General features: G+C 37.7%; 1 protein-coding gene across 4 annotated transcripts in view; it reads left to right on the plus strand.

Moving 5' to 3' along the window:
- LOC128243214 (uncharacterized) overlaps nt 1-16,864 on the plus strand; it is a 71,465-nt gene that overhangs the window by 31,804 nt on the left and 22,797 nt on the right. For all 4 annotated transcript variants that reach the window (XM_052960820.1, XM_052960819.1, XM_052960823.1 and 1 more), the window contains exons 3-4: nt 10,990-11,038; nt 16,297-16,341. In XM_052960820.1, coding sequence (XP_052816780.1) covers nt 10,990-11,038; nt 16,297-16,341 — 94 coding nt within the window. The remainder of the gene's footprint in view (nt 1-10,989; nt 11,039-16,296; nt 16,342-16,864) is intronic.

Consider the following 16,864-nt stretch of genomic DNA (forward strand, 5'->3'; position numbering starts at 1 on the left):
CTGTCCAACTTATGTACTACCCTGACCAACTTCTGTACTAGCCTGTCCATCTTTTGTACTACCTTGACCAACTTCTGTACTACTTTTTCCATTTTCTGTACTACCTTGACCAACTTCTGTTCTACCCTGTCCATCTTCTGTTCTACCCTATCCATCTTCTGAACTACCTTGTCAATCTTCTGTACTACCTTGTCAACCTTCTGTACTATCTTGTCCACCTTCTGTACTACTTTGTCCACCTTCTGTACAACCATGTCCAACTTCTGTACTACCCTGTCCCACTTCTGTTCTTCCTGCCCCACTTCTGTTCTTCCCTGTCCCACTTCTGTACTACCCTGACGAACTTCTGTATTACACTGACTTATGTCTGTACTTCGCTGCCACACGTCTGTTCTATCATGTCTCACTTCTGTACTACCCTGACCAACATCTGTACTATCCTGTCAAACTTTTGTACTACCCTGATCAACTTCTGTACTACCCTGTCCCACATCTGTTCTTCCTGGCCCACTTCTGTATTTCCCTGTCCCACTTCTGTACTACCCTGACCAACTTCTGTACTACTCTGACCAACTTATGTACTACCCTGTCCCACTTCTGTTCTTCCTGTCCCACTTCTGTACTACCCTGACCAACTTCTGTACTACACTGACTTATGTCTGTACTTCGCTGTCCCACTTTTGTACTATCCTGTCTCACTTCTGTACTACCTTGTCCAACTTATGTACTATCCTGTACAACTTCTGTACTACCCTGACCAACTTCTGTTCTACCCAGTCCAACTTCTGTACTATCCTGTCCAACTTATGTACTACCCTGACCAACTTCTGTACTACCCTGTCCCACTTCTGTTCTTCCTGTCCCACTGCTGTACTTCCCTGACCAACTTCTGTACTACCCAGTCTCACTTCTGTTCTTCCTGTCCCACTTCTGTACTTCCCTGACCAACTTCTGTACTACCCTGACCAACTTCTGTACTACCCTGTCCCACTTCTGTTCTTCCTGTCCCACTTCTGTACTTCCCTGACCAACTTCTGTACTACACTGACTTATGTCCGTACTTCGCTGTCCCACTTCTAAACTATCCTGTCTCACTTCTGTACTACCCTGTCCATCTTCTGTACTACCCTGTCCCCTGTCCCACATCTGAACTACCATGTCCATCTTCCGTACTACCCTGTCCATCTTCTGTACTACCTTGTCCATCTTCTATGCTACCCTGTCAATCTTTTATACTACCCTGTCCAACTTATGTACTACCGCGACCAACTTCTGTACTCGCTTGTCCATCTTTTGTTCTAACTTGTCAATCTTCTATTCTACCCTGTCCATGTTTTGTTCTACCCTGTCCATCTTCTGTTCTACCCTGTCCATCTTCTGTACTAACTTGTCAATCTTCTGTTCTACCCTGTCAATCTTCTGTTCTAGACTGACCATCTTCTGTTCTACCCTGTCCATCTACTGTACTACCCTCTCCATCTTCTGTTTTACCCTGTCCATCTTCTGTTCTAACCGGTCCATCTTCAGTTCTTCCCTGTCCATCTTCTGTACTATCGTGTTTTTCTTCTGTTCTACCCTGTCCAGCTTCTGTACTACCATGTCCATCTTCTGATCTAACCTGTCCATCTTCTGTACTACCGTCTCCATCTTCTGTTCTACCCGGTCCATTTTCTGTTCTAACCTGTCCAACTTCTTTACTACCCTGTCCATCTTCTGTTCTACCCTGTCCATCTTCTGTACAACCCTGTCCATCTTCCGTACTACCCTGTCCATCTTCAGTACTACCTTCTTCATCTTCGGTTCTAGCCTGTCCATCTTCTGTACTACCCTGTCCATCTTCGGTACTACCCAGTCCATCTTTCGTACTACCCTGTCCATCTTTCGTACTACCCTGTCCATCTTCTGTTCTACCTTGTCCATCTTCTATGCTACCCTGTTAACCTTTTATTTTACCCTGTCCAACTTATGTACTACGCTGACCAACTTATGTACTACCTTGATCAACTTCTGTACAAGCCTGTCCATCTTCTGTGCTACCTTGACCAACTTCTGTACTACTTTTTCCATCTTCCCACTTCTGTACTACCCTGACCATCTTCAGTACTACCCTGTCCATATTCTGTACTACCCTGTCCATTTTCCGTACTACCCTGTCCATCTTCCGTACTACCCTGTCCATCTTCTGTACTCCCTTGTCCATCTTCTATGCTACCCTGTCAATCTTTTATTTTACCCTGTCCAACTTATGTACTACCCTGACCAACTTCTGTACTAGCCTGTCCATTTTCTGTGCTACCTTGACCAACTTCTGTACTACCTTTTCCATTTTCTGTACTACCTTGACCAACTTTTGTACTACCCTGATCAACTTCTGATCTTCTTCCTGTCCCACTTCTGTACTTCCTTGACCAACTTCTGTACTACCCTGTCCCGCTTCTGTTATTCCTGTCCCACTTCTGTACTTCCTTGACAAACTTTTCTACTTCCCTGTCCCACTTCTGTACTACCCTGACCAACTTCTGTACTACCCTGACCAACTTCTGTACTACCCTGTCCATCTTCTGTACTACCCTGACAAACTTCTGTACTACTTTGTCCCACTTCTGTTCTCCCTGTTCCACTTCTGTTCTTCCGGTCCCACTTATGTACTACCCTGACCAACTTCTGTACTACCCTGGCCAATGTCTGTACTTCCCTGTCCATCTTCTGTACTTCCCTGTCCATCTTTTTAACTACCCTGTCAATCTTGTGAAATTTCTGTCCCACTTCTGTACTTCCTTTACCATCTTCTGTACTAGTACCCTGTCCATCTTCTGTACTACCATGTCCATCTTCTGATCGCTTGTGTCCATCTTCTGTACTACCATGTCCATCTTCTGTACTACCCTGCCCATCTCTTGTACTACCATGTCCATCTTCTGTACTTCCCTGTCCATCTCTGTACTACCCTGTCCATCTTTTCTACTACCATGTCCATCTTCTGTACTATCCTGTCCATCTTCTTTACTACCCTGTCCATTTTCTGTACATCCCTGTCCAACTTCTGTTATACCCTGTCCATCTTCTGTACTACGCTGTCCATCTTCTGTACTATCCTGTCCATCTTCTTTACTACCCTGTCCATTTTCTGTACATCCCTGTCCAACTTCTGTTCTACACTGTCCATCTTCTGTTCTACCCTGTCCATCTTCTGTACTACCCTGTCCATCTTCTGTTCTACCCTGTCCAATTTCTGTTATACCCTGTCCATCTTCTGTACTACCCTGTCCATCTTCTGTACTATCCTGTCCATCTTCTTTACTACCCTGTCCATTTTCTGTACAACCATGTCCAACTTCTGTTCTACCCTGTCCATCTTCTGTACTACCCTGTCCATCTTCTGTTCTACCATGTCAATCTTCTATACATCCCAGTCAATCATCTGTTCTACCTGTCCATCTTCTGTTCTACCCTGTCCATCTTCTGTTCTACCCTGTCCATCTTCTGTTCTTCCCTGTCCAACTTCTTTTCTACCCTGTCCATCTTCTGTTCTACCCTATCCAACTTCTGTATTATCCTGTCCATTTTCTGTACTACCTTGTCCATCTTCTGTACATCCCTGACCATCTTCTGTTCTACCCTGTCTAACTTCTGTACTACCCTGTCCATTTTCTGTACTACCTTGTCCATCTGCTGTACATCCCTGACCATCTTCTGTTCTACCCTGTCTAACTTCTGTACTATCCTGTCCATTTTCTGTACTACCTTGTCCATCTTCTGTACATCCCTGACCATCTTCTGTTCTACCCTGTCTAACTTCTGTTCTACCCTGTCTAACTTCTGTTTTACCCTGTCCATTTTCTGTTCTACCCTGTCCATCTACTGTACTACCCTGTCAATCTTCTGTTCTTACCTGTCCATCTTCTGTACTACCCTGTCCATCTTCTGTATTACCTTGTCCATCTTCTATACTACCCTGTCAATCTTTTATTCTACCCTGTCCACCTTCTGTACTACCTTGTCCCACTTTGATACTACCATGCCCCCCTTCTGCAGCCCCTTTTTGTTAGATCTGGGTAAAACCCTGATGTTCGCTTATATTTATAATGATAATCGCTTTAATTATACCCCCCAAAACAAAGTTTGGGGGGGGTATACTGGAATCGGGTTGTCCGTCTGTCCGTCTGTCTGTCTGTCTGTCCGTCTGTCCGTCTGTCCGTCCGTTTTTTTTTTGTCCGGGATTCATCTTTGTCGTTATTGAACAAATCTTTTTCAAACTTTCAAATATTAATGACCATGATGTAAACCTGTGCCTCCGTGGATTTGGTCAGAGTCGCATGATCCTGAGTGGAGTTGCGGCCCCTTAATGAGTTAAATTGGGCAAAATTAGCTTTGTCCAGGATTCTTCTTTGAAGCTATTGAGCAAATCTTTTTCAAACTTTCAAATATTAATGGCCATGATGTAAACCTTTGCCTCCATGAATTTGGTGGGAGTCACATGGTCCTGAGTGGAGTTGTGGCCCCTTAATGAGTTAAATTGGGTAAAATTAGTTTTGTTCGTCCTACTCCTTCGTCATTTTTGAATGAATCTTTTTCAAACTTTTAGCCATGGTGAGAACATTTGCCCCTGTGATTGTGGTTGGAATCACATGATCATGTCTCCAATTATGGCCCCTGAATAAGTTAAAATAGGCAAAAATTATACAGCTTTGTCTAGCCTAATCCTTGGTCATTTTTTCTCATTTTTTCTATAAATCTTTTTCAAACTTTCAGATGTCAATGACCATGATATGAACTGTTGAATATGTGATTTGGTGCACCTGTATTAATCAGAATGTTTGCATGGCCTTAAAAAGACCTTTAATTGATTTTGTCCTTAAAAAGACCATCAAAAGTCCTGAAGTTAGGTGCATACAGGCCTTAAATTTGTTACAATATTCGCTTTGGTGGCCTACTCCTTTGTCATTTTTCAATATATTTTTCTCAAACTTTCAGCTATCCATGACCATGATGTGAACCTTTGTATATGTGATTTTGTGCACCTGTATTATTTCCTTGGTACTCATGTGTGGGGGGGAGGTGGTGGGGGTGGGTAAACAGAAATTGGGTTGGCAGACTGTCAAATTCACCCGTCCACCTTCATTTTGGAATATCCTGCCAGGAGTCATGACCCCTTTATGGTGAAAATGAGAGAAACAGGTTTGTTATCTCCCCTGAGGTGGGTGGGAGTGGGGTAATATTCGCTTTGGTGGCCTACTCCTTTGTCATTAAGGGGATAAGTGTGGACACAGTACCAACATACTATAGTGACCATTTTGTGATCTCTGCTGCAGTGCCATGGCAGTCCCTGATTCAGTAATAGGTATTCTAAATAAACTAAATAAATGTATTGCCTTGTGCTTTCTAATGATACCATAACTAAGGCCAGGGCAAACAACCTAGACAGGGAAGGGTTGGGGGGTATTCGTTAGCCTTTGGCTTACAGTTCTAGTTATTAATGATAATTATTCAAAACATTCAAAACATTTAAAAAAATGTTAATGTTAACAGTAATATTTTATTACTATTACACATAAAATGAATTATTGGATGAAATGAATAAAAGAAAAACACTAAAATATCAACAACAGAAATTTATTTTGACTTTTGGGAACAAAGCAGACGATATATAGCACAGTGAATATAGCCAAACCCCAAATTGGTCGGAAGAACACACACTGTTTTAATGATTCAGCTTTGAATAAGAAAATAGCTTTCATTTTGCCGTGTGCTTGAACTGTGTACACCTTTTGTTTCAAATATAGAGACAATCTACAAATGAGAGTTGACTTCCATGCAAAGAATTATTTAAGAGAAGTGAGAATTTTAAAACTGTGAACCTCATTTTCATGTATCTTTTCCCAGGGGCAGCAACACAATCGGAATCTTGAACCATTTCTGTCTCTCTAAATACCCATTTAATTCTTGGAGAACAAATAATCCCACCTTTATTCTTGCATGTGGAGTCTAATGGATCTTGAGATCTAGCCAGATGTAAAATCTGTCCAGAATGGAATTTAAGTACCTTACCCACCAAGATTGTTAGGTCTGTCACGTCATGTCGTTATTTGAAGAATTATTAATTTTTTGTTCAGGGCTTGTCCCTCTAATTCAGACATCATTTAACACTTCCAGCATTATCCAGCTTCCATAATTTCTTTAATCTTATCTATACTAAATTTTTACCAGACCCACTCAAATTATTCCATGTCAGACAGATTTCATGGATTTGTGCTATAGTTTCATCAGCAATATTGAATGGGAAATCTTTGTAATTTCATTGCCAGATACTTAGTATAATATATCAACAAAATACTGTTGTCCAATATTCTCCAAGGAAAATCAATGTATTCTTTTGTTTAGCTGTTTGGAAATTGGAAATTTTCCCTCAAGTGGCAAAGAGGATGAAAGGAAAACACCCAAAACTGTTGGGAGGCTAATTTTATTTTAATGGATTTCTAGTTGAGATGTAAGGTAAGTTACATGAAAGGGCAAATTATATGCTATCTTTGGTAATTAAAAGCTTTGGTGTCCTCAGCGTTTGTGTCCTTAACAAACCTTAACATTTGCCATATATCGTTAATGGTATTCAAATGAAAAATAATACAGTCACATGTTTCCACAGACAATACACATGTGTATAGCAAGGCCCACAACTCTAGCTTTAATACTTCTGTAACCCTTTTGCGAATGAAAATAAGAGATAAGCATTGGTATTGCTCCGCGACACATACTTTAATATTCACAAGTGTTTGATGGAACTCCAAGATGGCAGATCTTTAATTACCTTTTAAGTGCAATAACTCAGTAACTGAATATAGAAATAGAAGCAGATAATGAGTTATTGCTCTATTGTGACAAGATCTGTGCTTAGTGTTTGAAATGGATTATGGCTGCATGCAGATTAGTCTTCTATCTATTACATTGTAAATCAGACAATACTTATGATAATTACGGCAATGTTTAAATTTCCTTATAACAAAGGCCTGGTAGTTGGTTGGTTAGTTTATTTAAAAGATTTAAAAAGATTTCTTAGTAAATCATTTCATTGTGTTACTTTCAGCAACGTCCTGGGTGTCATACAGCAAGGTGTTGTGCAGACAACTTATGTCATGATGAAACTTGGTGACAGTGTTTGTGGCCATGAATTGATTGTCAGATGTCCCTTTTACCTTCAATTACAGCTGAATATTTCCTTGTGCAGATTATAACTTTGGTATTTATTATCTAACCATGATAAAACTCTATGGCTAAAGTTCCATCATGAGATAAATCACCCCAATAATATATAATATAAGATTTATGCCCATTATAGGTTGAAGTACAGTTTGCTTACATCTTGTCAATGATTTTTATACTAATCAGACAAAGTTCTCTGAATTACAACAATTTAGATTCAAGTTAAAAGTTTTATTGTTTATATAAAATAGTACGCCAATCTGTTTGGGGCTCCTATCTGACAAAACATCCACTTTTTGGAGTTCTGGTTAAGTACTGCATTTGCTTTGAAAGTCATTTAAAAATGCCTGAATTATGTCCTCTCCTTGTTTAAACTATTAAAGGGACTAGACACCAGATGGTCCCAAATTCATAAAAAACAGTATCTCCTCAAAACAAGCCTAGAATTATCAAAACAAACTAGTATGAGGCCGATAATACATACATCCTTTTAAAGGATTTAAATAATATTTGGTCACTGTCTCAGCTGAGCTTAGTTTACCTGTTTATAAATAGCATTAAATCTCCCAGTTTATAGTGTGAATAAGCATGTGAAAGTCAAGTGATTTATTAAGTACAGAAACATAAACCGATGCTATTTAAAAATTTACTTGGATTTATTTATGTGGTAGACAAACCCAGTAAATTTTGAATGTGTTGTACACAACAATATCAACTTCATGTAAGTTTTTGACAATTTTCTTTATTTCTTGCAATGGTGTCTAGTCCCTTTAATTCAAGGCTGACCCATATTAAAATTTATTGCTAATGGCAGGATCTAGTGCTTCTTTTAGCATCCTCTGGCCTTTCAATTAAATCATTGGAATAAAATATCTGCATTTGGCAGGTTTAATTTTCTTGGATCCATTAAGATGCCATCTGATGATTAAGTGAACATTACTTTTCTTTCTGGGCAAATCAAAATGTAGTTGCATAATTAGGACTGTATTTTTTATATGCTGTTTTGGTTGTTATTTATAGTCATATTTAAGAATTGATCCCATGTAGGGGTATTGAAGTGGACGACGTTGTACCGTATAAATTGTTTAGGGATAAAGTTAGTGTCTTAATATAGCTTTTAACAATATTTAACCAGTCTATAGATACATCGTTGGTGAAGGCAAATAATAATGTAGAATGTAGAATCTCTTTGATTGTGGAGAAAAAAAGTGTATAAAAAGTGAAAAAAACAAAACTGGATAGATTTGTTTTTCTTACGAACGAATGGCCAAACAGATATTATTTTTTCTACCCAGCATGCCTTGCACTTCTGTTTAAACATATACAATATAAATGGCCGATGATCAAACTGAATCTCGGAGAGGACTATTCCATTATGGTATTTTCATTAAATATTGTTGGCACCCAGTTTGACTTTGTTTACCAATATTCATTTCAATATTACTGGCATATAAATTGTTTGATGATTAAATATAAAAATACAAACATATAAAATCTTGGTTCTTGGTTTTAGAAGTTTTGATTTAAAAAAAACTAACAACAGTCAAGTTAAATTTGGGTTTGGGCATGTGAAAACATGGTCGTAACTTAGCTCATGTCAGCCTGTTGACAAGAACAACTTTAATATAACAGAATCCCTGCCATGCTAACACCCACACTTCAAGAGGACAGTCTGCAGACCATTAGTTTCATAGGAGACTCAGACTAAGAAGCTTATGTTCTTATCAACAGCTTGCATAAATTATCAGATTCTTATGTACACAAATTCTAAACTTAGTCTTTCTTCTTTATCTAACGGCAGTGTTAATTCAGCTGAACTCTAATAGAGAATCTTTTTGTTTATGTTTGAATCTTGTCAGTAATTTTACATAATGTTTCTCCCTTTTGGTCAAATTGTCAATTTGTTTGTCCATTATCTGTTCTTTGGCTCTGTTTAAAGATAATTCAAAACGATGCAAACTTAATTCTAGCGTTATGGTTTTGCTTGGTTTTTCACCTACAGAGATTGCAAATTCCCCACAAAAGCATGATAATCATTTCCCTGGGAGTTGTCAGATAATTGTTTTGTTTGTCTGACAAAATGCAATATTATTACTGTTTTTTATAAATTGTGAATAATAATGATTTTCTGCTGTTTTTGTTTTCAATTTAATTGGTAATTGGCAGCTAGGCCATTTTAATTCAGCATTTTAAATAAAATATAGACCTTGGTTAAACATTGGTGAAAGACTTTAGTGCATGCTGCTTTTTGTGTGTGGGAAAGCATTGACGTCATGCATCATACCCTGAGGACCAATATAATGTGAGAGCACAGTGGGTGGGACGTTCAGGTTATTACATATTCTGACACAGTATTTGTTCTGCTTGACTTTAATGGACTAATGAAATCATGCTTGGTCTTTTTGTTGGCAACTGTGTCTGATTTCGGACTTAAAATTCTAATTACCTGCTGCCTTAAAACTCATAAAAATTCAGCTTATTTCTCTGCAAACATGTTAAAAGCACACCTGCTGACATCATTTATATCATTTATATAACCTGCTACCCTATAAGTGTACTATGGGCTACACAATACCATTATCTGAAACAACAAACTGCCAGGAGTGCCTTGAGTGACACCTCCTTCATGTTTATGACATTATGGTATATTGTTTCAATTTGATACAAAGATGTGATCATTCTTAATCCAGACCATTAAGACATTTAAGAGAATGTTTGTATGTGTATCACAATAGGATGTCAAAATGCCAAGAAGTAAAGTATTACTGTCTGATATTCAATGTTCATTGTGTTTCTGGGAAGTGTTTTGTGCTTTGTCTGCAAACTACTTCAGGAAGACCTTGGTTTTGTAGTCAGAATTTGCATTCTAAAGTCATGTATCATTTGCACAGGCATTTTTAAAATATGCCAGTTAAAATCATTATGAAACTTTGCTGGAGAAACAACATTTTTTTCTGCTCAATATTGCCAGATATTTACTGTCATGTGCATTAATGATAAAAGCCATTGACTGTAATTGTCCCTTGACCATATTGTCTCTCCTTAATTAAATTATGCTCTTAATTTCTGCTGTAGACAAGCAATTCAAGAACAGAAGGTCTGGATCATTTACCATTCATTCTTTAGAACTTGCGTCAAGGTTGTGGCTTAAGCAAACTCTCAAACTGGTTGCCAACCTTAGTATTTAGTTACAGGGCCTTTACTTTTGACCTTTTGCATTATTGAAAGAAATTATCCAAGCAAGTTATACTCTCGGTCCCAGACTAGCCAACAGTCCGGTCTTCCGAATCTGTTTTCCATTTTTTTCTCTGTGTGTTCAATGTGTTTTCCATTTGATTCCAATGTGTTTCCATGTGTTTCCATTGTCTTCTAATGTGTTTTCCATGTGTTTTCCATTTGATTCCAATGTGTTATCATTGTCTTTTCCAATGTGTTTTCCATGGTATTTTCCAATGTGTTTTCCATGTGTTTCCATCGTCTTTTCCAATGTGTTTTCCATGTGTTTCCATTGTGTTTTCCAATGTGTTTTCCATGTATTTCCATTGTGTTTTCCAAAGTGTTTTCCATGTGTTTCCATGGTCTTTTCCAATGTGTTTCCATTGTCTTTTCCAATGTGTTTTCCATGTGTTTCCATCATCTTTTCCAATGTATTTTCAATGTGTTTCCATAGTCAACTAGAAACATAACTCTGTTTAAACGCCTTGAAGGGTAAAAATTAAAGGGTAATAATAATTCAATAATAAATAAATATTATATGTAACATTTTTACAGTTAATGTTTACTCTGTTTCAGTGAGGACATATCGCAGCTGGAGAAAGCCAAGTTTGGAGAGTATTGTCAGGTAAGAACTAGATGATTTTCTACTATCTTATTAACATTTAATTTGTAAGAGATCCTGCACTCCTTCTGGGGAAAATGTATTTCCATGAGTGCTTTTCCATCAGACATTGAACCAAACCTTCTGGCCGTTAACCAAATCTAGTCATTAAGACAAGCTAGCCTCTAATCATTATCCTACACCTCGAGCCAAAAACACAGCCTGCTTACTATTGATAAACTTCAAGCCATTAATTCATTCTTGAACCATTTACCCACCCTTCAGCCATTTATTCTAACCATTAACCAAATAATTTAGCAATTTAACCAATCAATTAGCCATTTACCCAATCAGGTAGCCATTTACCCCTTTTCTTGCATCAAATATATTCCTCAACCCATTAACCCCTTTCAGTAGCCATGTTTTGCTTTCTGAATTTGTGGAAGAAGCGTCATCATGTACTTGTTAAGCTTTTTATTACAGCTGCATTTCTCTACTTTTCATGGTGAACTATTCAACTGGAGTGTCATAGACGTGTTCACTTAAACTACTGCTGTAATCACTAATCCTTGTCAAGGCATTAAATTATCCTGTGACATGCTCTTCAAGTCAGTAGCATTATCAATCATGAGTGAGAATTCACGCTCTACAATAAAGGTTGACTGTGGAATCAGCTGTGCCAGTTTGGATAAATGATGCATGGCAGGAAATGCTATTGAGGCTGAGGCATCATTCAGCATTAGCATATACATCTTCTGGACTGTGTCATGATGCCGGTGTCTGGAAGCAAATTAACGTTTTGATTTTAAATGATACTTTGCTGTGGGTCAAAAATCATAGGGTCACCTGATGATGTTAAATATACTTGTAAACTGAGCACGTTTTGGAAGCAGGATGTCTTGATAGGGTTTAGGTTCGACATTCTCGCAAACAGAAGGTTCCAGACATTTGGGTGCAGTATTTTCAGACTCCAATACATTTCTAATACTAGTTGAATGGGTAGATACCCCTGCAGCTGACTGTGCAAAATGACTTCATGCTGGGTATATATTTTGCTTCCAATTTGCAGAGGTTATGTTGAAATGCCTTCAGTTATGAGACAATTTAATGTTTCCAAGTAAATTGCGAGGCAATTGCTGGATAAAAAAGTGAATGAGGGATGTCATAAAATACAAACTCCACTCAGCAGGTACTTCCTTTTTGCAAAATAGTAATCTTCTCTGGTTTATTTTAATCAATCAAGTTTAAAACCATGTGTATTTGAGTTATTTCTCCTTATGTAAAAGACAACGACTTTTCCTTTTCGTACATTAGGAACCATTACTATGTAACTATGGACAGTTAATAAATTAATGTTATTTAGTAGCACAAGAGTTATTGCCCTTAATAATGAAAAAAAGGCTAAAATTTGGCTATTCTGAGCCATTTCTATATGGTTTAGAAAGTAAGTATTAGGCTATTCTGAGTATGATTGTGCATGCGCAAGTTTTGTATGAACTGGGTCAATAACACAAGAGTAATTGCCCTTTTATTTCTGCATTAGGAGCCATTTACATTAGTGAAACCTGCATGATGTGTACAACCATTAGAATGAGGTGGTACATACAGCGCCATAATTTGTCTAGGTTGGATCAGAACCAGCAGATTTTATTTGCACTTTTATTTATGAAATCATTATACTATGATTTTGGCTGAATATATCTTAATGAAGCAAATAACAATTTTAACCCAAAATTGTGAGCTCACTATAGCAAACTCCTAGTTTCTACGCAATTCACATCCATAATTTCTTGTTTTCAAGTAAAATTTAATCGTTTTATGAGTTATGCTCAAATTTTGTTTGACAAATTGAAAATGATTATTCTGCAGACTATAATCTATAGCCATTAGTCGATTTTCTTGATATCAATTTCCATCCCTCAGGATTTAAAACCAATTACTCTAACCATTTGCATTTTAAACCTTTTGCCGTGTGCACAATTGATTCAAGAATCTTATTAGCCCATTTCATTCTAGGTACACCTTTTGGCATAGTTACATTTTGTATTCTGTGTCCATTTGGCATAGTTACATATTGTATTCTGGGTACACCTTTTTGTGTATTTACTCATTGTATTCTGGGTACACCTTTTGGTGTAGTTACACTTTGTATTCTTGGGACACCTTTTGGCGTAGTTACACTTTGTATTCTTGGTACACCTTTTGGCATAGTTGCCCTTTGTATTCTTGGTACACCTTTTGGCGTAGTTACACTTTGTATTCTTGGTACACCTTTTGGCATAGTTACCCTTTTTATTCTGGGTACACCTTCCCTTTGTATTCTGGGGACTGTGTGTACACCTTTAGGCGTAGTTAACATTTTAATTCTGGGTACACCTTCCCTTTGTTTTCTGGGTACACCTTCCCTTTGTTTTCTGGGTACACCTTCCATTTGTTTTTTGGGTACACCTTCCCTTTGTATTCTGGGTACACCTTTTGGCATAGTTATCCTTTTTATTCTGGGTACACCTTTTGGCATAGTTACCCTTTTTATTCTGGGTACACCTTCCCTTTGTATTCTGGGTACACCTTTTGGCATAGTTACCCTTTTTATTCTGGGTACACCTTCCCTTTGTATTCTGGGTACACCTTTTGGCATAGTTAACCTTTGTATGCTGGGTACACCTTTTGGCATAGTTAACCTTTGTATGCTGGGTACACCTTTTGGCATAGTTAACCTTTGTATTCTGGGTACACCTTTTGGCATAGTTACCCTTTTTATTCCGGGTACACCTTCCCTTTATTTTCTGGGTACACCTTCCCTTTGTATTCTGGGTACACCTTTTGGCATAGTTACACTTTGTATTCTGGGTACACCTTTTGGCATAGTTACCCTTTTTATTTTGGGTACACCTTCCCTTTGTATTCTGGGTACACCTTTTGGCATAGTTAACCTTTGTATGCTGGGTACACCTTTTGGCATAGTTAACCTTTGTATTCTGGGTACACCTTTTGGCATAGTTATCCATTATATTCAGGGTACACCTATTGGCATAGTTACCCTTTGTATTCAGGGTACACATTTTGGCATAGTTACCCTCTGAATCCTTGGTACACTTTTGGTGTAGTTACCCTTTGTATTCAGGGTACACCTTTTGGCATAGTTACCCATTGTATTCAGGGTACACCTTTTGGCATAGTTACCCTTTGTATTCAGGGTGCACCTTTTGGCATAGTTACCCTCTGAATCCTTGGTAAACTTTTGGCATAGTTACCCTTTGTATTCAGGGTACACCTTTTGGCATAGTTACCCTCTGAATCCTTGGTAAACTTTTGGCATAGTAACCCTTTGTATTCAGGGTATACCTTTTGGCATAGTTACCCTCTGAATCCTTGGTAAACTTTTGGCATAGTTACCCTTTGTATTCAGGGTACACCTTTTGGAATAGTTACATATTGTATTCAAGGTACACCTTTTGGCATAGTTACCCTTTGAATCCTTGGTAAACTTTTGGCATAGTTACCCTTTGTATTCAGGGTACACCTTTTGGCATAGTTACCCTCTGAATCCTTGGTAAACTTTTGGCATAGTTACCCTTTGTATTCAGGGTATACCTTTTGGCATAGTTACCCTCTGAATCCTTGGTAAACTTTTGGCATAGTTACCCTTTGTATTCAGGGTACACCTTTTGGAATAGTTACATATTGTATTCAAGGTACACCTTTTGGCATAGTTACCCTTTGAATCCTTGGTAAACTTTTGGCGTAGTTACCCTTTGTATTCTTGGTACACCTTTTGGCATAGTTAACTTTTGTATTCTTGGTACACCTTTTGGCATACTTACCCTTTGTATTATTGGTACACCTTTTGGCATAGTTGCCCTTTGTATTCTTGGTACACCTTTTGGCATAGTTGCCCTTTGTATTCTTGGTACACCTTTTGGCATAGTTGCCCTTTGAATTCTTGGTACACCTTTTGGCATAGTTACACTTTGTATTCTTGGTACACCTTTTGGCATAGTTGCCCTTTGTATTCTTGGTACACCTTTTGGCATAGTTGCCCTTTGAATTCTTGGTACACCATTTGGCATAATTAACCTTTGTATTTTTGGTACACATTTTGTGGTGTAATTACCCTTTGTATTCTTGGTACACCTTTTGGCATAGTTACCCTTTGTATTCTTGGTACACCTTTTGGCATAGTTAACCTTTGTATTCTTGGTACACCTTTTGGCATAGTTGCCCTTTGAATTCTTGGTACACCTTTTGGCATAGTTGCCCTTTGTATTCTTGGTACACCTTTTGGCATAGTTGCCCTTTGAATTCTTGGTACACCATTTGGCATAATTAACCTTTGTATTTTTGGTACACATTTTGTGGTGTAATTACCCTTTGTATTCTTGGTACACCTTTTGGCATAGTTACCCTTTGTATTCTTGGTACACCTTTTGGCATAGTTAACCTTTGTATTCTTGGTACACCTTTTGGCATAGTTGCCCTTTGAATTCTTGGTACACCTTTTGGCATAGTTAACCTTTGTATTATTGGTACACCTTTTGGCATAGTTGCCCTTTGTATTCTTGGTACACCTTTTGGCATAGTTACACTTTGTATTCTTGGTACACCTTTTGGCATAGTTGCCCTTTGTATACTTGGTACACCTTTTGGCATAGTTGCCCTTTGAATTCTTGGTACACCTTTTGGCATAGTTAACCTTTGTATTTTTGGTACACATTTTGTGGAGTAATTACCCTTTGTGTTCTGGGTACATCCTTTTGCATAGTTACCCTCTGAATTCTTAGTACACGTTTATTGTAGTTACCCTTTTATTCTGGGTACACTTTTGGCGTAATTACCCTTTGTATTTTTGGTACACTTTTGGCGTAATTACCCTTTGTATTTTTGGTACACTTTTGGTGTAGTTACCCTTTGTATTCTGGGTACACCTTTTGGCTTAGTTACCCATTGTATCCTGGGTACACCTTTTGGGGTAGTTACACTTTGTAATCTGGGTACAATTTGTACAATAATGTCGTTTTTATTGGCATATTTTACTCTACTTGAACTTTTTAGTTATTCAATCTATTGAGGTATAAATATAAATTGAAGGCATAACTGTGTTTAAAAACACACTGTTTTTTTAAAGGTTTGATGATCAAATTATTATCAGTCCTTTCATAGGGAAATTTGTTAGATCAGCAATTATTACTGTTGTCTGATTATAACTATTCTATCATGATAAAATCAGAATTGCATTTTAGATACTTGCACACAGTTAAATGTCTTGTTATTGTGAATTTCAGCAAGTTCCAGGAAGACAGTGGTTTGCACGCTACGTCAATTCTCAGGTGAGCACGCAGACTTGTCAATAAATCTATTAAGTAAATATCTTTATCACTTGGATCTGAATCGGAAATTATAGATGTTTAATGGTCTGCGATGGTTTTATAAGGTGTGTTTCAAAGAGAAAAGTTTTAGCCTGGGTGTTAGCGTGGGCTGCTTTGTCATGCTTGTTAAAAATACATTAAGCTTGGCAATAACTTGATTCATGAGATATTTGTTTTCTTGGATTTTTTTTTTACACATTTAGCCTATTCACCAGTGACCAATGATTTTACCTCTATTCTAACATTTTCTCCATTGTGACATAAATATTCTGAATTACGTTTCTAGATAATGGCACATCATAGTTAATAAAGCTAACTGTTGAACTGTGTGAGCCTGCTTCCAAGACTTTTTTTGACTTTTTAAGAAAGAATTTGGGTTATTCAAACGGGGTTTGTCATTTGTCGGCTGGAGGCCTATTATTGATGACAGTCAAACCAGTGATTTATGTTAAAGATGCACTCTTACTCCCAAATAAGATAAACC

This window comes from Mya arenaria, chromosome 8, assembly GCF_026914265.1.
Source record: "Mya arenaria isolate MELC-2E11 chromosome 8, ASM2691426v1".
NCBI classification, from domain to species: Eukaryota; Metazoa; Mollusca; class Bivalvia; order Myida; family Myidae; genus Mya; species Mya arenaria.